This window comes from Manduca sexta, chromosome 8 (genome assembly GCF_014839805.1).
Source record: "Manduca sexta isolate Smith_Timp_Sample1 chromosome 8, JHU_Msex_v1.0, whole genome shotgun sequence".
In the NCBI taxonomy this organism is placed as follows: domain Eukaryota; kingdom Metazoa; phylum Arthropoda; class Insecta; order Lepidoptera; family Sphingidae; genus Manduca; species Manduca sexta.
Genome location: NC_051122.1, coordinates 13,138,885 through 13,163,780, shown reverse-complemented (window position 1 = coordinate 13,163,780; position 24,896 = coordinate 13,138,885). Strand labels below are relative to the sequence as shown.

Below are 24,896 nucleotides of genomic sequence, written 5' to 3'. Positions count from 1 at the left end.
TGTACAGAGTCCAATTATTATTATAGGGCACCGAGTTTACTGCGTACTTCATACTAAAAACTAAATCCTTTAAAGATTTATTAATATATTATGAACAATGTTATTAAACTTCAGTGTCAAAATATCTTAGCAACCACATTACTCACGTTCCATTTCAACTAATTAAAAAGTTTGTACCTTAAATATGTCATGTACTAATTATTAATTATTTCTTTTGAGAGCTAAAATGCATAAAATATTTTTTTATTACTCCAAGTCTTATTTTTAGCAATTGGGTAAATATTTAAATGAATAGTTTGTATGGAAAATACAAGAAGTATTTTTTTTACGAATGGAATATTCTGCATAAAATGGAATGGTCAGGAGGGAACGCATCTGGAAAGGATTACCAGCGATCTATCATTGAAGGCAAGCAAGGATAGGCGAGTTAAGATATTGGCATGCCGATAGGAGAGCAATCGAAAGATAGTCGGCAATCTAAGCTAGGTTTCAGTCTTGGATAGCAGATACATTATTAATTTCGGGCATTAGTGACGTTCAAGGTCGTAGTATCGTAAAAACACTTGTCACAAACTAAAACGGTTTAAATTTTGAAAATAAAAATAACATTAAAACTTTAAGTGCAATTTTATGACTATTTTATGTGTCAAAAATTTTTTTCTTTTTGATTTATGTTTTTATTATCCATTAATTTCCTCGGGTAATTTAATGTGTTTATAACATTTATGGCGGTCTTGAATCCTAATCTGTGCACTGGATGTACTTCCGAAACAAATAAAAACCCATTTTGACATTTCTTTGTTCACTATTAATGTGGGCTTTTGGCGATAGCCTAGGTGGGTGTGGAACGGACTGCCGAGATGAATGTCCGTAGGTTTATATCCCAAGGGCACACACCTCTGGTTTTACTAAAATTATGTGTATATTCTTTGTGAATTATCATTTGCTCTAACGGCGAAGGAAAACATCGTGGGGAAACCTGCATACCCGAGAAGTTCTCTATAAGAATTTTGAGGGTGGGTGAAGTCTACCAAACGCGCTGGGCCAGCGTGGTGGACTAAGGCCACCAGGCTGACCTAGTGCGTGGTGTATCCTCTCAGTGGTAGGGGAAGCCTGTGCCCAGCAGTGGAACAGTATTTAATACAGGGGTGATATTATATTATATTAATGTGAGGTTAGCACAACAGTCCTATTTACATATATTTTTAAAAAGATTTAGCATAGTTTCGTTACCATTAACTTACCGTAACCTCTCCTTGAGGGTCCAATCATTTGCTAGTAGTAGGATATATTTTATATCCGCCTGGATAGTGACCACAGTACACAAGTTGTTAAAACTTGCTATAGTGGCTCACGTAAGTGGTGCGTTCCGAGATCAGCCTATGTTTGATTCTAACAGGCTGGCATGATTGTATCGACTGTCGCGGGGTAATCAATTTGCGTGAGTCGACATTCTATTAGACCCCACTCTACTTACCATCAGTTGCAGTGTGGTCATTAAAAGGCCTGTAAAAAAAAATCAAATTCCATATCATTCGCTATCACTACGAGAAGCGATCTTGATTTCCCTCTTGATCTGCATGAAAACACATACTTAATATGTGGTTAAAATAACCTCATTTCATTATTAATCGATGTATTTAAAGGAAGTTTCTTGGAAGGCAGCTCTCGGAAGCATTATAAACTATTATACTCAAACTGCAGTGCACTTAGAAGGGTAACTTCCAAAGCAGAACATAAATGTTATCCGATAATTTTAAATATTATTGGAAATGTGAGTTGAATGAACTGCCAAGACGAAGTCTGCAGGTTTGGATCCAGTCTCGAAGCATTCAACTCAGACTTTTCGAAGATCGAATGTATTAAGTGTTAATTGTCGCTTTAATGACATATTAAAACATCGCATTAAAACATAGACTGCTCGGTGGCTTAGTTGTACTGTATGCACGGTACGGCAGGGCTCTGAAGTCCTGGGTTCGAATCCCGGGTAGGACAGATATTTGGGTTTTTCTGCTTAGTATCAGCCCGAAGTCTGGAATTTGTACTCAGTATGGCGATGGGCTCGCCCCAATCACATCATGGGACAGAACACCCTTGGCGAATAGTGAGTGCCCTGGTTGCGCCTTTGCATATCCCTTCGGGGAAGACGTGTGATTATTTTTTTTTAAGACGCGAAGACCTTTTTTTTTTTTTTTTTTTTTGGTTTCGCGGAGAAAGTCCCTTATTACTACCGCCCAGCCTTCGTGGGGGGCGACTGAGCGGTTATGCTGGGGTAACCGTGCCTTACGGCCCGGCGTTGAGCCGCCCGGATTTGATGACGACCTTCGGGCGACCGCTGGGCCGAGTCCCTAACCCAAGTACAACTAACCTATGCACGGCCTACCAGCTAAAACTCCGCGGTGGCCCTCTTCGGCGCATTAGGGACGGCTGCGGGCTTCCTCTGACGGAAGTGTCTAAGTATTCGTCCGCAGCCGCCCCTGAGCGGTGCCGCCTTGCGGCCCGTCTCCTATGGGGGGGGGGGGGGCTCAGAAGCCCCCACGCACCGAAGGACGCCCTCGGCATCTACGGCAGCATGAGGCCAACTACACACTGCCGTCCATCCCGGGGTCAACCGAAAAATGTGCAAGGATGCACAAAAATGCACTAGGGCGGACAGCCCCTGCTGCCCGCCGACGCCCCCCTTCGTGGCCCCTATTAGTCGCCTCTTACGACAGGCAGGGGATACCGTGGTGGAATTCTTCAAACGCCCCCATTCCACAGGGCGGGAGACGCCGGTCAGTCGTCTACCCGGCGTCTCCTTCGTCTCCTCTGACGGCGGGAGGGATCTTCCCTCTCTCGATCCCTCTCGGCACTCTCCTTCTGCGAGAGGACCACCTCGCAGAAGTGGGCCACCGCACGCCAGGCCTCCTGACTGCCGACCATGGAAGCGACCACGGCCGGCAACGAGAGATCTCCTCCGACGACTGAAACGAGAGCGCTGCGCTCGTCGTCCCAGGCTGGGCAGGACTCCAACGTGTGTTGGGCCGTATCCTGCGGACAGTTGTCACAATGGTGACACACGGCGCTTACTTCCTTTCGTACTATTTCACACAGGTACTCACCGAAGCAACCATGCCCGGTGAGCACCTGCGTCAGGCGAAATGTCGCCGCGCCGTGGCGCCTGTCCAGCCACTGTGCAAAGACAGGACGCACTGCCGCGACGGCCCGAAGCCCTGCTGACGGGGCCTCCAGCCTGAGACGCCACTCCTCCACGGCGGCTCGCCGTAAGGAGGCCCTCTTGGCCTCTACTTCCTTCGGGGCCGGACGCTGCCCGCTACTGAACGCCTCCTCCCTCCAGTGAAAAGCGTCAGAGAGAGATTTGGCGTCCAGATCCCAGGGCAGGAATCCGGCCAAAACACAAGCCGCCTCGTACGAGACCGTGCGATACGCCCGTATGGCCCGCTGCGCAACGACCCGCTGCGGGCCCCGCAGGAGAGCGACAGAACGCCCCCAGGGCGTCAGCCCAGACCGGACTGCCGTAAAGTGCCATGGACCGCACGACCCCGTGATACAACCTTCGGCAAGGGATACCAGGTCCTTCCAGGTTGGGCAGCAGGCTAGAAAGAGCGCCTGCTGCCCTAGACAACTTTGTCTTTAAGCTCTGAAAATGGGCGCAGAATTTCCATCGGCTGTCCAAGGTCAAACCCAGATATTTCATGGTTTTGCCGATGGGAATCCGCACCCCTCAACCACAATGTGAGCACCGGCCGGCGGCCCTCTCCGAGGCCCGTGAAAACAAATGGCCTCAGTCTTTTCGAGGGCCACCTTCAAACCTAATCGCCGAATTCGGCTCACTACATTGCCGGTGCCCACTGCCGCCAGGATCGCGGCATCCTGGAAGGTCTTGGACGTCGCCGTAACCAGCGTGTCATCCGCATAACACGTCACGCCGACGCCCCGGAGATTGGCACCACGGAGCACCCAGTCGTACCCGATGTTCCACAAGAGAGGGCCTAGAACCGACCCTTGTGGGACACCGCACGACATCGCTCTCCGGTGCCACCCGTCGGCGCCTGGATAAACCACGTACCTGTCAGAAAGGTACGCGTGCACCAGACGCCTGAGATAGGGCGGCACCACGTGGTACTGCAGTGCCTCATTGATGCAAGGCCAGGGGAGCGAATTAAACGCATTAGAGATGTCTAAGGATACCGCAATAACTATTTTACCCCTGGCCACTGCCTCCTCCGCCTGCGACTTGACCCGCAAAATCGCGTGGACGGTAGAACGTCCACACCGAAACCCGTATTGGCAGTCGGCCAAGTTTGGACCGACCCTCTCGAGGTGCTCGACGAGGCGAGCATGGATTACGCGCTCGAAGAGTTTGGCGACCTCATCGAGCAACACGATGGGTCGGTAGGCCGACGGCGACTCTGCGGGTCGCCCCTCCTTCTTCAACAGGACGAGCCTCCCGGTTTTCCAACGCGCCGGGAAGACGCCCTGCACCATACAGGCGGAGAACAGGCTGCGGAGCCGCGGCCCCAAGTGCTCGAGAGCTAGCACCCAGGCTTTCCCGGGGATGCCGTCGAGCCCCGGGGCGGTGTTCTTGCCCCGCAGCCGAAACACTGCCGCCCGCATTTCCGCGGGCGAAACCTCCGGAATATCCCTTGCCGATAACTCTAACGACGAAGACGCCACTTCCGGTGGCGCCATCGGTGGAGGAGTGGTATCCTCGGTGGCCGGGAACAAGGCCGCGACGACGTTGGCTAGAAGTTCTGGCCGGAGACTCTGCGACAGCGGGGGCGCCGCTGGACGAAGCTTATTCATTACTAATTTGTAGGGGCGCCCCCACGGGTCCGCGTCGAGAGTCTCTAGAAACTCCCTGCGTGCCGCGACCTTGGCCCTATGCACGGCCACCCGCAGCGCTCTCTTCGCCTCTTTATAGAGGCCGTAGAGCTGCCGCTCCTGGTCTTCGTGTGTACTACTTCTGATACGGCGACGGCGATGCCTGGCGTATCGACGGCGCGCAGCCACGCAAGACGCGCGCAGTTGCGCTAATTCAGCCGACCACCAGTATACCTGCCGCCGCGGAGGATGACGGAGGGCCCGGGGCATGGCGGCGTCGCAAACATCCGACATTGCCACCCGGAACCACTCCGCCTCCTGCTCGACCCGCACCGGACCCTCCGGCGCGGGGAGCCACGACACTGCCAGAGCGGCCAGCCCTAGGGCCTCGTTATCGAGGCGCCGTAACGCCCACCGCGGGCCGTCCTGGTTAGGGGCACTCGGTCCACCGCTATTAGGCCGGATACTCGAAGACGCGGAGACGTCGAACCTAATATAACGATGATCCGACAATGTCTCCACGCCCACGAGGACTCTCCAGCCCTGGACACGACGTGCGACGACGGGGCTCCCAAGCGACAAATCCACTATGGACCCGCCGTTGTGCCGCACGCACGTGTTCACCGACCCCTGTTCAGGACAGCCAAGCCGACGGAAATTGCCCATTCCTCCAGGACCTCACCGCGAGCGTCGGTCGCCGGCGAACCCCAGACAACGGATTTTGCGTTGAAGTCACCGGCGACGATCACCTTGTGAGGTCGGCCCTGCTCAACCAGGGCCCCCAGCCGTACGAGAAACGATTCGAACTCGGCCAGGGGTCTGTTGGGGGAAAAATACACTCCTACTACCCACAAATCCCCCAACAGAGCCGCGACGCATCCCTGGCCCTTCTCGACTTTTGCGAAGGGCGGGGAGCCAGCGGCACCCTGGGTGATGATGGCCACCAACCCGTCGATGTCCCCGACCCAGTTATCGCGGGGCGGGACAAAATACGGTTCGGCGACCACGGCCACGTGCACCGACCACTGCGCCAGGCTTTGGGACAACAGGTCCTGGGCGCGGGCGCAGTGGTTTATGTTCGCCTGGAGGAACTTGAAGTCCATTATTGATGGGCGATTTCCTCCACATCCATCTCGGCCACTGCCACTGTTTGCGGTGGGCTCGCCGCCTGCGGCTGGGACAGAACCACAGCCGCGGCAGCTGGTCTCCTGCGTGGGCGCCGCTGGGATTTGCGGGTGGAGGCAGAACACGCCTTTCCCCCGATTCGATGCCCGGCGGGCTTGCCAGCTGCGGCGCACAGGACGCAGTTGAGTTTGTCCGCACATTGTCGGGCTTTGTGGCCCGGTTTGCCGCAGCGGTAGCACAGGTCACTGCGATCTGTTGAACCTGCGCAGCCACCTCGTACGTGCCCTTGCTCGAGGCAGCGGTAGCAGCGCATGGGCCGCGCCTCAAGGACGGTCACTCGCGCTATGACCCAACCTATTTTGAGCCGTCCCGCCTTTATTTTTTGGGCTGCTTTGGTGGGCGCCTTGGCCCAAACGGCGCCCATCCCAGATCTATCGGGTCGGACTTCCCCCACCTTGACCGCCTCTGCAGCACACCCGCCGGCACTGCATAAGGCCGCCTTTACTGACTCGGAGGTGGCCGCGAAATCTAGTCCTGAAATTCGCAATTCGGAGCACTTGGTGGGCCGGGTTACAACTACGTCCGAGTCCCCAAAGCACTCCCTGAGCCTTGCGGCGAAGGAATCAGCCTTCTGCTCAGAATCAGCTCCGGGCACCTCGTAGAGCATGGCGCCCGTGGCTGCATACTTCGGCCTAAGCCTATCAATTTGTAGGCCAGAGAGGTCCACTCGCCGCTGAGCGTCTGTCAGTACTCCAGCGTATGTCAGCCCCTTCTCGACGGCCGCCGGTGTCAGCGATATGACTACTGCAGCTGACTTCGGCGGCCGGAGTTTCGGCTCGGGGCGCTTCGATGCTTGCCGCGGTGCTGCAGGTTTTGGTGCACCGGTCTTCGCTTTCTTCTTCCTGCTAACAACTTCTGTCCAGGCCCTGTCCATGGACGCAGGGGCCGGCGGCAGCGGACGGGGCTCCAAAGCGGGTTGTGCTGGCATGTCCTTCTTTCTTTCCTTTTGGGGATTCGGCTTGGGTGTTGCCTTCTTCCTTTCATGTTCTTTCTTCTTCCCCGGCGGTGCCGTCGCGGTCGGGGCCGTGGAAGGACCCGCAACAGCTTGTGGAGGCGCGCTGGACGGCCCGGCCACAGCATCGGGAATAGGTGGGACTGGTTGGGCTGTCTTCTTCCTCTTCCCCTTTTCCTTCTCCCTCTGCGGCTTCGGCGGGGGAGGACCGCCTACTATTCCCCCCGACACGGGGAGTTGTGTGTCCCCGGTTGTCACTCTCCTTTCATGGGCCAAAGGAGGCCGCTGTGCTGGCCCCATCAGGGCGGACTCTAACTGGGCCTGTACCCTTGCCTCCACCATGGCCAGCATCTCTTCCGTCGTGGTGATATTCTTGTTGGACGCTTCCAAGTTTTCAAGACGACGGCGGAGCGAGGCATTCTCCTCCTGTAACCGCTTTACACTGGCCTCCAGGCGGGCGCTGTCTTCCTGGGCCTTCTGTCTCTCTACCTTTAGGCGGGCTATGGCGGCGGACTCTGGCTGCTCAACGTACCGGGTGATGATGTTTATCACCCGGTTGAGCGCCTTTTGAGACGTGCCCTTACGATTGCCCGATTTTCTAATTATACCGCGCACAATTTGCCCGCACTCTTTAAGGTCCTCCATGAGGACGGGGCGGTCTTCATCTGAATTATCCTTTGGAGGCATCGGCGACTTTACGAAGCGGAGACGCTCTTCGATCTCCTCCTCTGTCTTCTGTCGCGCCTCCTCCCGCTTCAGTCTGTCGCGTTCCTTCTGTGCCTTTTTCAGGCCAACGTATTTTCCGGCAAAGGGAGGACGCCCTCTCCCTCTGCCATCGACTGTCAGAGCCTTAGGCGCCGGCTCATCCGTATCGCTCGTGTTGAGCGTGAGACTGTCAATCGAACGGGAATGCCTCCTCCAGAGCCTCCTGCTCCGGAGGGAAGAGACACTCCCGCTCGATTCGGAATCCTCTTCTGCAGCCCTGGCTGTTCGGACTACGACTTCGATGGGCTTAGCGCCCTTCCTCTCCTGCACTGCATTATCATCGGCGGGCTTGCGCCCGTCGAACTCCGCCTCCCCAGACGGAACCGGGGTAGGCAACCTCGTCAATGGTGTTGTTGGTTGTTTAAAAAGTGAATCATCCATAACTATTCCCACGAGTATGGGGGAAAGGGTGGTCCACCCAGGCAGAGCCCCCTGTACCTGGGTAAGCCTAGCGTAACCCGCACAGAGTGTCGGCCGGTACTCTGGCGGGGGTCGCACTCGAGACCGAACTACCCATCGGCCATGCATCCCCTCGCGGTGCGCCGCCGCTTGGGATTCGGGGTGATTTTTATAGAGGTTTTTCTTCCTCGCGGTCCGGGCGGTTAAGCCAAGACCCTCGTTCCAGCGGAAGCGCGAGACATATCCACAGACCTCCACACCGGATTACGATCTACGACGGCGACAATGGGAGAGAAAAGTCCCCCCACTGCCTGCTCGGGGCGGGGTGAGCGCACACCGAGCCCGTCGACACCCCCGGGACAGAACCGGGGGCCGCCCGAGATGGGCCAATCACCCTGCACTAGACACGACGGGCGCCGCAAGAAGCGACGACCGTCACCCAGCACTTTGTCAGGATATTCGCCGGCGCGCAGATCGGCCTGATCGACGCGCCGTTGCCCAGGGTGCACCAACGAGGAGGTTTCCTGACCTAGCACCCCAAGACGCGAAGACCTACATGATATTTCAGAATACTTGGCAAGGTTCTTAAGATATCAGTGGGAAGTCTTCCAACCTGCATCAGACCACCGTGGTGGACGAAGACCTAATCTCATCTTAAAGGGAAGTGTGTCCAGCAGTAAAAGAAGTCCAGACTAACACAAAAGTGGGAGCGGGTCACTTATTAACACTTATACCATCCAAATAATTTTAGAATTCGTATAATTGTCACACAATGTTATGTCTTTCATCGCCGAAGGTGTAGGCAGAGGCATATCTGATGCACTCAATTTTAGCCGTGCGTATAACATCCCATGATGTGATAGCCTTATCAAGCACAAAGTCCAGACTCCAGGCTGATATATACTGAGTAGAAGAACCCAATATCACTTTGTCATACCCGGGATTCGAACCCAGGATCTCAGAGCGGAGTCATACCACACTAATAATATAACTACACCGACCCAATCAGTTCAACCTCTTATACACTTGTACGAAAATTAAATTCATTAATCTACTTTTTCCTCATATTGTAAGTAAGTCATAAATATTGATAAATGAGGAACCATTCGTTATCCGCAACTTACATTTGTATGGGCGAGTAATTAATAATCCGATGGGATAAGAGCTTTCCCGTATTTCCTTTTATTGTTGTTTCATTCTCTTTTGGGCAAATATTTTATTGCCATGTTAAGTAATATTAAGAATGCTGCAAAAATGGTGTTGAAGAGTATGTCTGTCAAACAGTCAGTAACCACGTCGAATCTTTAGAAAATACTGTTTTATTAATTTATACAATTAATGAATTAAATATAATCAATGACAATATTAAATGTAATTAACGCAACCTAGAAACAAAATAACTCGTAGCATACCACTTCCTCAAAATGAACCCTAAACTTCTCACAATCATAACTCCACATGTTTAGAACGTTTGTATCCTGAACGCAAACAGGCCCTGTAAATATGCCGGAGCGACAATTAATCAGCATTAACTCCGCCCATCTGTCTGTAAGGATTACTGGAGACAGCGGCGCCGGCGGCAGGCTTCGCTAGATTTCGCCTGTTTTGTCTTCTGGGCTAGTGGCTTAGGAGACAAGAATGCAGTTAGAGTTTATAATGATATTATACTATTTATTTATTTATTATCCAACTAATACTACTTACTACTACTTACAGGATCATGACCCCAATGCTGTAGTATCGACAATCTATTTACAAGTGTATATAATATTCATTTAGTTTTATAACATATTACCCATGTTGCTATCCTTGTGAATTCACTCAGAGAACAAATAATTACATCAGTTTCAATTGAAATGAGTTAGATTGTTTAGGCCTAAAGGATTGATTACTGGATATTATAAACTGGATAACTGTGGAAAAGCGTCTATACAACCAGATTCTTACCGGCTTCCCTTTTTATGTTTATTTACTTTTGTCTTATTTTTCTGTTAAATTGGCTGCGATACCTTAACTAAGGCATTATTTTGCCTCGGGTTACCTTCGCCAGTCCTGGATAACATCATATAGTAAGTATAATTTAATTGTTTAAAAATTAATAATAACAAAGAAATGTACCATGGTCAATAAATTGAAACCCGACATGTTATGTATAAAGTAGACAAATGTATTGCAAAACAATGCGTTTCGATTTAAAGTGTCGTTAAATTGCTATTGTTACTGGATGAGGTTGGTTGTGGAACTTAGAATTCTATTTTACTATGCAAATAAAATTATTTTGTAACATAATCTTACATATTGTAGAGATGTAACTGCATCAGAGAGTTCGCAAACAGTAAGAATATTAAGTAGAATATATGCGCGGAGTCCGCGAGCCGCGCCGCGCCGGGACGCTCGGCTGTCAGATTACACGGGACAAGCTACTTGTGCCTGTTTGTCTTCTTTCGCCTTTTCAAAATGTTTACGTTATTGAAAATTTGTTTGGGGTTTTCTGTTTTTATGTTCTATTATAACAATTTTAGATTTTATAACGGTATAGGACTGTTTCACGAAGTAAGTAAATATAAACACAAAAATTACATTAACAATTTTTGTTTCCAAAAGAAATAATAAATGAGTATTAATTAGGTATCTAATATGTTATCGGACTTATAAAATTTACTACAACTATATTATGAATAATATATTTATTTAAATATATCTTTGATACATCCTTTAGATAAAAGGTTTGTTTTTGTCAAAGAGGCCGGATTTTTGAGGTCACATTTGGAAAATTAACGAAGGTATGTTAACAGAATTAAAAATTAGCTACCCTAATATTTATTCTTGGTGTGTTGTACATGTTATTAGGTTAACAGGTGCCCTTGTCGCATGTTTCGGAATAATTGAGTTACACGAAATTTAGTTCAGTAAATTAAATTAACGTTTTTAGAAACACCACTCACGGACCGGTTTTAAAAAGGTTATTATTTTTTTTTTTATTGGATATACGGGTTTGATTTTGAACTGATTCTTTTATATCTAGGTTATTTAATTAAACAATTTAATATTAAAGGAACTTATATGAAACCTACTCGATGTTGCCTTTGTGGCCCAAGCGGCAGTGCAAGTAGGTTGTGAGCCAGGTGCCTAAGTTCAGATCCCAGTTTGGGCAACACATTATGATCGCTATATCATATTTGGATGAACAAGAAAACTGTCGCTTGATGAAATGTATTACGCTATACATTTACGCTGTGTATACACTTCAGGGTAGACAGAGGCGCTACTAATGCACCCATTGGATAAAACTTCGCACGTAGATGTAAACAGACATATATATACACTGTATCCTGCAAAACAGTGCTGAAGGGTCCATACAACCCAATTCCTGCTGGCCTCCCTTTCGTATTATGTAAAATCTAATTATCATTAGAACGATTTGCAGACCGTTTTTATGCAAATTATTAGTACCTATAAGTCGTGTCGAGTTTCTGAAAATTTCATTCCTCATGCTGTAAAAACATATATTATGCTACTATTTAGATGGAGAATACACAGTGTGATGTTTTTCGGAAAGGGCTTTAACGCAAACGGAGCTGCGAGCAATACTTAGTTTATTATATTCTATTTAAGGTCCGATCAGTTTCGATACTTTATTCCCAGCACTGAAAAAGCTGTACACCGGACGTTGCCCCCGATCGAATCAAAACGAACCACAGACCGTCGGCGAGGACCAAATATAAAACCTTTCTAAATTTCCGCTTCTATAATAGTATTCGGAGCTTGACACACTCAGGGGCGGCTGTGAAGATTTGGGGGGCAACTAAAATTTTCGGGACCCATATTGGCATATTTTTACGGCAGTAACTATAACGTATGAGACTTTAGCTATTCCCAAACTATTTCAGGGAGTTGTGGTCGAAAACCTCATTAATGAATGGTGAAAATCTTATAAATAAGAGGCTAAAAATATTGAAATTAGTTGCATTGCATCACCATCTATGTTTCAAAGGGGTTAAACTTAATATTATACAAAGGTGAAAGAGCTATGTATAGTTAACTAATAAATTATAACTTTACGACAGGAGGCCAGACATCAATAAAGAAAGAATTGTAGAGGTTGTCAATATATTGCAATTTTCGATAAGCGATCGAAATCGTTTCTTTCGATCTACCTCAAAAAGGGACCAATCAGAAAGAAGTTTTCTTGACTTGATGCATACCAATGATTTATTGTCAGTGGTTCATTTTCAGGATCGGATTGAAAATTGAGATTGAGATTGAAAACAATTGCTAATAGAAAGGTATGTATAAAAAGGATACGGGTTTTAATATAACGCAAAAAAAATATATTTACACATGTATAAAATGCACTTAAATATTACCTTGTACGGTTACGATGTCTTCATTTAGGCTAACACTGCTTATAAACCACAACACACTAAAACTGCTTATAAACCACGAAATTCCAACTCAACTGTAAACAACTCTTTAAAAAGGCGCAGTACGCCAAGTCCGCCCCTGTTCGTAGCGGTTTCTCCAAACGAGACCAATTCGAATTAATCTAATAGGAAGTTACCTACGTAGCTGCTAACCCGGCCCGATAGCCAATTAGTCATATAATCCCCCAAATCCTCGCTTTACACGACTGCGATGAAATTACGTGGGAATTTTGCACTAAGCCATGGGAATTGGACGTGCTTTATTAGAGGCCGATATTTTAAGGACCTGAGATTTATAGTTTCATTCGAGTTTGGTTTTATTTCAGTTTATACTCTGAAAACATACTAGCGGAGATAGCCTGGTTGAGTGTGGAATGATTTGCCAAGACGAATGTCCGTAGGTTCAAATCCTAAGGGCACACACCTCCGAATTTTCTAAAAATTATGTATGTATTGTTTGTGAATTATTGCTTGCTTTTACGGTAAAGGAAAAGAGCATGAGGCAACCTGCATACTTGAGTAGTTCTCTTTAGGAATTTTAAGGGCTTGTGAAGTCTACCAATCCGCACTAGACCAGCGTGGTGGAATAAGGCCTGCTCCCTCTCAGTAGTAGCCCGTGCCCAGCAGTGGGACAGTATATAATGGAGGGCTAATATTATTATATTAAATTATTATAATATACTTAAGGAAGACGGAGTTGCAACTGGTATGTAATATTCGTGAGCTTATTTCAATCCTATTTGAATTTTTTTTTTTATTTCTTATGCTGGGTTTCGAAATCAGAACCCACGCATTACTTTCCAAACATGCTCTCCCTATACAACAAGGTGATTCCAAATAACCTTACATTTGATAACTACGTAAATACGCCATGTAAATTAGTGATAATTATAATCATCTTCTCCTACACCATCATGATTGAATAGTAGATGTTGTTAATTCCAGACTTCGTATAAAATATGTCCTTTATCTACATACAAAATATAGAAATCTAAGTACTGGTTTTTGTTCCTACATAATCTTAATGTCTTCCAAAAGCGTCTCTGGATATATCTGCCTTCATTTATGCATTCAGAACATATTCATTTTCATCCTGGTAGTGAGGTAACAATAGACCTGTTCGTACGGTCAGTGTAATGCAAATAATATTAACTACTACATCGATGAATAACAAGACAATCGTTGGATCTTCAACGGTCATTAGATTTACGCTGACCCTTTTTTTTTATAGCTTTGAATGACGAGACGAGCTTGCCGTTCGCCTGGTGTTAAGCGATACGACCGCCCATAAACACCATCCAACACCTTGATTTACAAAGATTGTTTGATATTCCACCGCGTACGGCATTTTGAGATATGAGATTAGTCTTCTTATGTCCACTAGTTACACTGGCTACACAAATGTACTTACCAGCTGAACTGAAAACAACCCAAAATAAGTCACAGATCTTCCATCATAATGGCATTATCCAGTCGAATGTAAAATACATTCAACACTATCCCAAATATAGCAAATTCAAATCATTAACCCAAGAAGACATAAAACAAGATAATCCACAAACTTACTCCGGATATATCCTAAGTCGTACGTATCGCCTGGACACTGTCCGGCCAACATCCACATTAGCAGCACATAGGCCGTGTTTAGAGCAAGATATCTTAATAACTAACAGAATCATCGGACTAAAGCTCGTAAAAGCACAGCGAGCCTTTATCGCGACGATTACGGAGTAAGATGAACGCTTATAACGGAATAACGGTATTTATAACGTTATTTTTTGATAACGATTTTATTAAGTTTTGTGAGTATTAGAGTTTGTAGGAGTTTATATAAACTCTACAATGGTTTAACATTGAGGATTTAGGATAGTAGCTTTATTGCTTGCTTGGGCTTAAATATTTTTTGATTAACCTCTTTTGATGAATGTGCTATTAATATAATAATAATAGCAAAATTTCAAAAAGAAAAAAAATCATACGCTAAATTAAGTGTAACTATAAAAGGAAACTAACAATCATTCTAAAAGTAACTAAACCTAATATCATAAGCAGCTAAAAATATCAATTTACTAAATACAATTTAAACAATAGTCAACACTAAAATATCGTTACCGACGGTAAAATAGCAAATAAATAACGTTATATACAAGATAGTTACCCCGGACCGGTGTCCCGTACTTATCGCTAATGAGAACAGGCGTTAAAGAGACCCGGCACCCTGTAATGATATATGAAGTCTTGCAGGGTTGTTAATCCCGGGTCGCCGGGACACGCAGTAAGATCCCGGGATAACGGGAGTAGTTTCACTAGTTACCCGATTTATAGGTAATTATTTTTCCCAATTTATTAAGTCGAGGAATCGTTTTGTGGTTTATGTGCAAATTATTTTTCTATTAGTGAACATTTGTGACTTTTTTGTCGCAAACGTTTTTATGTATTTGCATTACCTCAAGTTTATTTAATCATTGCAATGAGAACGTAATTATTTCGGCATTTTAAAAGACATGTTGAATATTTTAGTGCCATTCAAATAGCATTTATTTTACTAGAATAAATTACAATGTGTCGTTGTTGCCATGTTGGATATTTTAGTGCAATTCAAATAGCATTTATTTTATTAGGATAAATTACAATCATTCGTTCAGTATGTCATAAATGATTGCAATTAAATTTGTATACATTATAGGTTGGAAATATTGATTATACTTTTCGTTAATATTCTTAAACAGAACTAAGGTCGTACCTCAGAAGAGGCATAGGTTAATTATGGGTGTATTTTATTGGTAACCAGTTTAAACGGAATGAGTAAATATGGAACTTTGTCCTTAAAAAGAAGTAATTGTCATAATTTTAGACCTATAACAAATTCATATTTTCAATTATGAAAGAGAAATCACCACTATCCATTTTTATCTATACAACTGCAATTTCTAATATTTTGTTTGTGTTGTATTTTAACCAACAATCATTATTTGATCATTGAAAAACCAGCACTTAGTAAAATATCATACCTTACTCCTGACACAAGAGCGACATCGCAACGTAAAAGTAATCCGACAGCAACGAGAGGACACGTCAGGCGGTGGATTTAGTTATTTAGTCAGGGCTTTTAAACTGCTGAGCCACGCGTGACGGTTTTTCGTATATGTGGCATCGTTTGGATAATATCATATACTAATTTTTACATGGATCCGCCAGCCTGCTAGTCTTTTCCGGAATAAAATTCCCGCAGGAATAATTACCAGCCTTGTATGATATTGTGTATACTGCTGGACACGGGACTAGTCTATTACTGAGAGGGTTTGGTCTTAGTTCACCACGCTGGCCTAGTGCGGATTGGCAAACTTAATATACCTTCGAAATACTTATAGAGAATTTCTCTTCGGGTATACAGGTTTGCTTTTGATATTTTCATTTAATATTTAAAGCAAGCAATAATCCACATAACTTTTTAAAAAAATCAGAGTACGTGGACTTGGGTTTTAACCTACGGATCTCAGCTTGGCAGTACGTTCCATTCCCGCTAAGGCTTCCACCGCTGTCTAGGAACAATAATAATGAAAGGCAATGTATTTTACCCGTTGTCCAAAAACCCGTATCTTTTTTGGTGGTTGATAGCAAAGAAAAATAAGAAACAAACTTTCACATTTATACTTTTATTTTATCTTTAAATAAATATAAAAAGCCCTTCACCTGTTTTATTAGATTTGTTTTTTTTATAACTTACACTGATCTTAAAAACGCATAAAACTGCGTTTTAACTTTCTAAATATGTACTGTGAGTTATTTTTTTATTAAATAGGTACCTTAACATATTCCTTTATAAAATTAACTTAACCGATAAAATTATGAAATATTATTATTCCTCGGTATAAATTGTACAGAGATCTGTTGTCCTGGCATTAAAAACATCCCTTTCTTCTCTACTTCTGTGTCATCTGCAAGGGGCGTGTTGGGCAGGGGACGGACTTCAAAGTTGGAGAAGATGGCAGACAAGCCGAAGCGTACCGTCTGGTAGCCGAAGCGGAAACCTGTGTAATAAAATGGATATAAAATTTCTTTCCATACCAAAACTTTGAATAATAGAAATTAAATTAGTATAATTATTAATTCGATACTCCTGGGCAATACTTTTATAAATAAAAAAATAAATAATATCAGCCCTGGATTATTATACTGTCCCACTGCTGGGCACGGGCCTTAGATTTCCTCACGAGGATTTCCTTCGCCGTTAAAGTTAGCGATAATTTACAAAGAATACACACATATTTTTAGAAAAGTCAGAGGTGTGTGCCATTGGGATTTGAACCTTCGGACATTCTCGGTTGTCCGTTTTACACCCAACTAGGCTATCGCCACCTTATTATGTCTTTTAGCTATGTAAAATCTGTTTGATGAGTATAAACACATATTTTTTTGCAAAGCCTTAAACCATGAATATGATCATAAGGCATTATGCAGCCTCGGTTGTCAGTAAATAGATATTATAATATTATGAAAATGTGTTAAAATTAAAAAATACACGCGTTCCTAAATATTTCATATATTAGCCATACCATTACTTTTGAAGGAAACCTATGTTACCTTGACTTCACTTTAAACTTTGACTAACACAATCTTACCTATACAATTTCTAGGTCCTTCTCCAAAAGGCATATAAGTGTATGGTTTGATATTTCCTTCGTTTTCTGGCATGAATCTATTGGGGTCGAACTTTTCTGGATTAGGGAAGAATTTAGGGTCCCAATGTAACCCGATAGCATTGACGTAGACCACAGATCCCGCGGGAATCGTTAGGTTATCATCTACCACATAATCTCTAGACGCCATTCGATCAAGCCAGCCCATAGGTGGGAATTTTCTTAAAGTTTCTGAAATTATAATAATATTGTACGTTTAACAATGGTCTCTTTTTATCCGACAATATGACTCTACTGCACCTTATTGTAAGTGGAGTTAGGTTAACATTTTTGAAAGAATATGATATAGATATTATAATTTAACGATTTTTAAAGGAACGTAACTATATTCGGTGGAGAATATAGTGCAGTAAATAGAATTTATACCATTATGCATATTTCAATGGTCGCCAAAGCTATGCTGATATCCCCTTTTAAATATTTTTACGTGTTCCTTCTACTACTTCTTCAGCTTTTAGAAGTCCACTGTTGAACGTAGTTCTCCCGCTAAGATTTCCAGTCCAACCAGTTAGAAGCGACCTGCATCCAACTATCCATACATGTCCACCACTGCGTTTGCCTGTAGGTGAGAACTCAAGAACTTTGCAAAATCATTTGTTTCGTGTCTTACGTGTTCCACGGTTGGACACAAGCCTTCCCCAATTTCTCATTATTATGACTAGCCTTTATACTTTATATAGAGATGGGCATTAAAAAGATTACCTTTAATAACTGCGTTTAGAAACGGTAACTCTGCTAGAGTTGTGGGATCGAAATCTTTTCCTCCTAGCTTCTGTTTCGCTTCCATCAGCTCATTGTATAGTTTATCCTGCAAACCGACAAGAGAAGGTATAATATTATGTGCCAAGTCGTAGTTCTGAATAAAAAAATATTATGTGTTACAAAACAAAACACATTTTCAATAAAGTTTCAAATAAAACTATAAAGATTTTTTTACTTCTCTTTTTTAAATAATTTTTTCACGATGCTTGAAGTGATGTACAAATGAGTTAAATGTAGAAATATGGCCTAAAGATAATAAAATTATTCGACGTCTAATAAGCCTAGACTTAGGGCTACATAATATTATTTTCCGCCTTTACACCCACAAAATACTAATAACATCGCACGATTACAAATAATACTTTCATAATTTTTTATTACCTGAAGTTTAGGGTTATGACTCATTTCCAGGATGGCCCACGTCATTACAGATCCTGACGTGTCGAACCCACCCAGTAGGAAAATGGCAGCTTGAGCTAATAACAGGTCTTCGGAAAGTTCTGGAAGGCGTCATAATTGTTGAAATTTCTACTATAGTAAGGCGAATTGGTATCTCTCTCGTATGTACTACGTTATAGTTCATGCTGTTAATGTCAAAAAGATTTTCCCAATGTTCTTTCATGAATCTTGATGTCATTGTATTGTTATACTATTTTATAAAACTGTAAAGATTGGTAAATTTGCCCAAGATTAAAACATCTCTCTTCCTTCCCTATTCCCGGTTTCTTTCCTTTAATGCCAGGACCTTCAGGTCCTAAGATCTACTTGTTTATTTGATCTTTGTTTCTGACCTTCGTTACATAAAAAGTGCAAAATTTCACGCTTTTATAATCACCGATTTATACTGTGAGTGGTATGTCAGACAGTGTTAAGAATTTTGGGTAATTAAAAGGGTATTGCGGGTGGAAGTAAATTCGTATTCATCCGGGTCTTATCGGCCCTGGTAAATGTTTTGCATTTCGGGATCAGCCTAAATATATTTTCGTATAGGCCGGCATACTTGATCCGTGATGAGGGATAATCATCTTTCGTCAGTCGGTATCTGAACGCTATGCCACTTTCGGTAAAGGGCAGTGGAGTCAATTTGCTGTGCTCGAAAAAGAATAATTTGTTTTACATATTTCCTGTAATGAAGCGGTGATAGCCTAGGTTAGTGCGGAACTTTGTTCAAATCCCAAGAGCACACGCCTCTGAATTTTTTAAAATGATGTGTGTAATCTTTGTGAATTATCGCTTGCTTTAATGGTGAACAAAAACATCGCGAGAAAACCTGTATAGTTGAGAAATTCCCCATAAGAATTTTGAGGGTGTGTGCAGTCTACCAATCCGCACTAGGCCAACGTGCTGGACTAAGGCCTAATTTCTCTCAGTAGTACAGGAAGCCCATGCCCAGCAGTGGGACAATACTTATGTAATACAGGGTTAATATTTTGTTGGTTTTTTTTATCTTTTGTAATAATATTTTTGTGAGATAATATTTGAGCATAATATGTTTGTTTTTGTTTCATATTTTTTATGTTATTTTGTTCTGCCTGCGGTCATTTTCAACATTATGTGTAATAGCAATAAAATAATAACCTATGGGATTACTAATGCCATTTGTAATGCTTTAAATTTTAATATTAAATTTATCTACACATATGATTTAAAACAGCAGATGTGTTTCTATTTATTTTAAAAGAAAAGTATGAAAAATAAAATAAGATAACTTAAAAAGGGTAATAGAAAACAAATCGACGATTTTTATTATTCTTTTCTGTCTGATTTTCTGATTGTTTGTTAGCGCACATCGCCGAAAGTACTATACCGATTTTTATATAGTATTAATGTGTAGAATTATTTATTAAATAAAGTGGGGTCTAGATAGAGTGTTAACTGACGAGAGACGTTTATTCCTTGCCAGTCGATTAAATAAAGCTGGCCTCGTTTAAATGCGTCGCGATTTTTTTCCAAACTATCAACTAACCTTCCCCAGACGCCATGCCTTCTTTCTGTATCTTGAAGAGAGCATCCAGCAGATCTCTGGGTTCACCAATATCCCTGTTGTGTCCACCGCGCTGTTCTATTATGGACCTCAAAATTTGCCTCAAGAATTCGGTTGTGTGTTTCGGGAATAATGAAAATCTAGAAATGTTAGTTGTAAATGTAATAACATCTAGTAGTTTGACTACAATTAAATAAATATTTTTTCCTGGCCCCATTAAAGTACGAGCCTTTAGCGGTGGGTATGCGGAATCACAAGTGACATAGTTCTACTTCACTCGTATCCAAATATTTGTGAACCACGCAAAAAAACTTGGTTTGAGAACGAACTCGTGGTCTCATGCAGTTATAAGTGGTGGCTAGGCAGTAGACCCGTAAATAACTCGCAGAAACAAGCAACTCCAGTATTTTACAAAGTTCATGGCGAGATCTATATAAATGCAAAGTATATTATGGAGGTTCAATATTTTGTAAAATGAAAAGAAATACCCAAAAATATCAACCAGCTCGGGGAAGAAGAATATGCTTGACCAGGAGAATCCTCGCTGCACGTTGAAGGTCATGAACTCCCGCGTCACCCTTCTCATAATGCTGTCTCCAGTCCGCGTGGTCTCACTGGCCACGCCAAATGCAGCTTCCCCTATCACGTCTGTAGTGTAATCCGAGCATATTATCTGAAATCAGAAATTCACCTGTCTTAGTTTGTTTATAAATGTAATATAGGATATTAATATAGGATAATCTCTCGTAATATAGGATATTAAACAGCAGAGTGAGGTTTATTAGTTCTGTCTCTGTGTAACTTTTCGGGTATAGAATGATTAGTTCAAATATTTGTCATAGTTTCCAGATCCCTGCTCAACGACAATCTATTCAAACATTATTATAGAACGTAGGTGTGACAATTTTATGTCCCAGAAAATGCACATCATCATCATCATCTCAGCCACAGGAAGTCTACTGCTGAACATAGGCCTGCCCCAAGGATCTCCAAGTCGACCTGTTGGAAGCGGCCTGCATCCAGCGACTTCCTGCGACCTTAGCTAGGTCGTCCGTCCACCTTGTAGGCAGGCGTCCGACATTCCTCTTGCCTGTATGTGGTCTCCACTCTAGAACCTTTCGACCCCAACGGCCATCGGTTCTTCGAGCTATATATATCGAAAATGCACAGATGGACTTTAATTGTGAAAGAGTACGTTTATGCAGGTCAATCCGAGGAAGCTAAAATAATTGTAAAAGTTTATTCCAAAAGTCTATACTATTGCGGGAGGCATTCATAGACTGTTTAATCGTAGATGATTTTTATTTTTTTTTTGCAATGTTTACCTTTATATATTCTAGTTTGACGTCGATATAATAAGTATTAGTCTTTTACTGGAGTTTCATAGTCACTGACTGACGAAACTCCTATTTAAAAAAATAAAGATTTAAAAAAAATGTTTAGGCGGGTGAAACCGCGAGCATAAATCTAGTTAAATATTAAGAATCTCGTGTCGTTTGAAGTTGTTTATCTATGTATTCCAAGGTCGATATAGGTCAAGTTCTCTTCAAATGTCCTTCTTTTAAATAACACGTGTCTTTCTAAACATACATCAATAGAATCAAAATTTTCCCTTGAACCAATTTGATAATAACTATATCACCGTGATTTTGCTCAAGGCCGCAATATTAGCATCAATTTATATCACAAATAAATATCATAATATTTTTCTTTACATGTATATTCAAAACATCCGACATCCGTGGTTGCTATGATACTAATTCTTTCATCATTTTATCGAGTTAATACGTGAATGCCATAAAAACTGCCATAAATAGAACGAGATTCTCCAACAAACCCTTAGATTTTCAACTGCTCCCTTCTCCATCTCAGTCTTGATACGGTAGACCAGGTCTGCTGCCTTATTCTGGGTCAAACCAGTTAACGCCCTCAGCTTGGCTGCCGTGAACACTATTGTTAAGCGTCTTCTGATTGACGACCAGATTGGATCCTAAAGCAAAGGTTGTTATGCTGGATTTTGGATTACTTATATCTCATGAAGCTTGTTGTGCCTTTAAGCAGCAAATCTTAAGTAATTATTACAATATCGTTATTCACGTAGAAGATTTTTTTTTTATGTTTTTTTATGACTTTAAATTAAACCAAATTCATTCCACAGAACGTTTGAAAAAGTGTGTTTTGTTGATGCCGCGTTCAATTGGAATAAGAGCAAGGAAAAAGGACGAGAAAATCCTTTTCATTCAAAGCTATTAATATATGCTCAATAACTCCCAGTAAAACTTTAATAGCTTTCGATTCTTGAACGTTAATGCCACAGGAATATTTACATCGACAAGGAAAAGTGTATGAGCTCCAATAGGGTCGGTCTTGCCTGATCGCAGATATCGATTCCTGAACACATCGAAGTCTTTAACCAGGATTCGACGAGCGATATCTGGACAGTTGATGACGAGCGCTGGACGCCAGAAGAGCCAAATACCAACGTACGGACTGGAGAACTTTTTGTATAAATTCTTCATGAATGTTGCCTAGAAATAATATTCACTTATCACGCTTTGAATAAATAATAAATAAAAATGGTTTTATTTTTGCACAAACAAAAGTAGTTAAAACACATAAGTAGTTAAATTACTATAGGTATGTAATGTTAGTGCTTATAACTAATTTAAAACAAAACATCAATTGACAGAGAGGGCCTAAACCAGGCAGTGCCTGTGTCTTGGGGACCAAAATATGAATATAATATAACTTATCGATATCAGCCGTGTACTGTTTCATTACTTGGCACGGATTTTTCTTACTAAGGGGGTTAAGGACTTAGTCACCGTATTGCTTATTGGGGTTGGCAGAATTTAAATACTTTCAAAATTTATATTTCCTTTCCTATATTATAATTCACTTTTAAAGCTTGTGGTAATAATCAGTACGAAAGTATCTTAGAAAAGCCATAGGTTCTAGTAAATGATTCCAAATGCGCAACCAACCAAAGTCAGGGCTTCAGGATGATATTGCTGCTTTTTATAGTATGCAATATTTTTCAGTGATATGAGTAAGTTGATTTTGATAGACCGATATTTGACGTCCCACCAAGTATAGTTAGATTGAAAGTGTAAGTTAAGATATTTAATGTTTAAGTTTTTTTTAATTTTACTTTATTCATCTAAAATGCTGTTTGTTGTCACAGTATATATACTTTGTGAATGTTGTGTATACCTGTGTAAGTGGCATGCATATGAACCAATTGTTAAAGCAATATTTTTTTTAGACTTAAGGATATGTATGTTGTTGGTGTACCTTATTAAATAAATTAATAAATAAGTGATTAAACAACTGACAACTCGTTAATTGAATTAGTTTAAAGCCATTAATAATAGGTAATTATATAGTATTTGTTCTATGTGGATAATTATGTCGATAATCAAGAAAATGATACCCCTTGATTAGTCAACAGTATAAAAACATGCTATAAATAAGTCAAACAGGTAATTAACTGATGGACTTACCGAAATTTATGTGTTAGTTTTGACTATCTACCCCTTAGAAAATTATGTTGGGATATAATATGGCATACTATGTCCTTACATTATTTACTATATTAGACTTGCTTGTGGAAACCACTAGTTGCCAAAACCAAAAATGTAGTCTATAATATTACCGATAAATACAATCAAGTATATTGTTTCAAACCTTACAGTTTATATATATCCAAATATTCGAATAAGTCTAAATAATTATTTCATTACATAAATATTAAAATATCAATGTATGTATTCCACTAAACCTCCGTGGTGCAGTGCTGAGCTGCGCGGAGTGCGTCCGTGGAGCCCGAGCGAAAGGTATCGGATTGGATCTCTGCACGTAAATATATCCGTAAACATTTGTTTAAGTTCAGGGTTAACAAAACGTAGAAACTAGAACTACTGCGATTTAAATAAAACATCATGAAACCCATCTTAAATCCTGTGATAAAGTTGAAATTAATAACACATCCACAATCAAAATACAATCAATCACAAACAGCCCTAAGTCCACGTTGAATTAATTTTGCGGGTTACAACTCAGAGGAGATATCCTTCCCATAATATCTTAACTCGAAATAAAGAAATATATCTGCGGTTCACATATTCGTCTCGGTGGACAAACTGTATCCGCAGTTAACATTTTAGGTACAACCCACATCGCGCGCTTCTCCAAGAAGGGTGTATTCGTTTACCATTCTAACTTGCCATGGGAAAACTAATTCGTTTATTTTACTTAAAGTATAATGTGGTAGGTACGTTAGTAAACTGATACAAAGACTCCTACAATTCTTAAAGAATTGTTATATAACTGCCATTCAAGAAAAGGATGCGAGATTAAATAGAAATGAGTGGTTATTTGAAATCGGATATCTCTAAAACATTTAAAATCTCAGATCTATAACTGAAGATATTAGTTATTTCTCTGAATTAAAAAACTTACAGGATTCTCTCTCTGCAGGAAAGTGAGGCTTCCCATAAAAGGATTGGGAGCATCGTGCGGCACGTTCCGTTTCTTCCAGTACTTCCTGACTTGACTCCATCTCACCGCCGCCCCTAACAGAACTGATACAGTCAGCCACAGAAAGGACGTTAGTACTATATGCATTGTTCTCGTTCTACGTACTGGCGTAGACTGAGAGTCCGCGTTAGTCACATGTACTTATAACGCACATATTAATTGGATTTATTATATATAGGGCGTTACTGATAATGAATTAATGAAAACATTTTTTATTTTTTTTTCTATTACTTTGAATGACGAGCCGACCTTGTCGTGTGCCTGATGGTAAACGATACGACCCATAAATAGAAGAAAGACCACCCAATACCTTGAATTACAAAGAATTATTTGGTATTCACTTGCGCTCGCTATCCTGAGAT

The 24,896-nt window shown here is 42.3% G+C and overlaps 2 protein-coding genes across 3 annotated transcripts; both read right to left on the bottom strand.

Annotated features, from left to right (window-relative positions):
- Positions 1-1,531: 1,531 nt before the first annotated feature.
- Positions 1,532-8,107, bottom strand: LOC119188672 (serine/arginine repetitive matrix protein 1-like). The gene is made up of 2 exons (XM_037436578.1): positions 6,077-8,107; positions 1,532-1,576 (listed from the first exon to the last, which is right to left on the bottom strand). Exons 1-2 carry the CDS (start codon positions 8,105-8,107, stop codon positions 1,532-1,534), a joined length of 2,076 nt encoding a protein of 691 aa, XP_037292475.1.
- Positions 8,108-16,209: 8,102 nt separating this feature from the next.
- On the bottom strand, positions 16,210-24,687 carry LOC115446343 (cytochrome P450 6k1). Of its 2 annotated transcripts, XM_030172956.2 has the most exons (9): positions 24,457-24,687; positions 22,323-22,523; positions 21,833-21,985; positions 20,484-20,668; positions 19,978-20,135; positions 18,393-18,511; positions 17,952-18,057; positions 17,172-17,420; positions 16,210-16,580 (listed from the first exon to the last, which is right to left on the bottom strand). In XM_030172956.2, the coding sequence occupies exons 1-9, from the start codon at positions 24,619-24,621 to the stop codon at positions 16,396-16,398; spliced, it is 1,521 nt and encodes a 506-aa protein (XP_030028816.2). In that variant the 5' UTR covers positions 24,622-24,687; the 3' UTR covers positions 16,210-16,395. The 2 variants fall into 2 exon arrangements, with proteins under 2 accessions (XP_030028816.2, XP_030028817.2); XM_030172957.2 differs by lacking the exon at positions 22,323-22,523.
- Between the last annotated feature and the right edge of the window lie 209 nt (positions 24,688-24,896).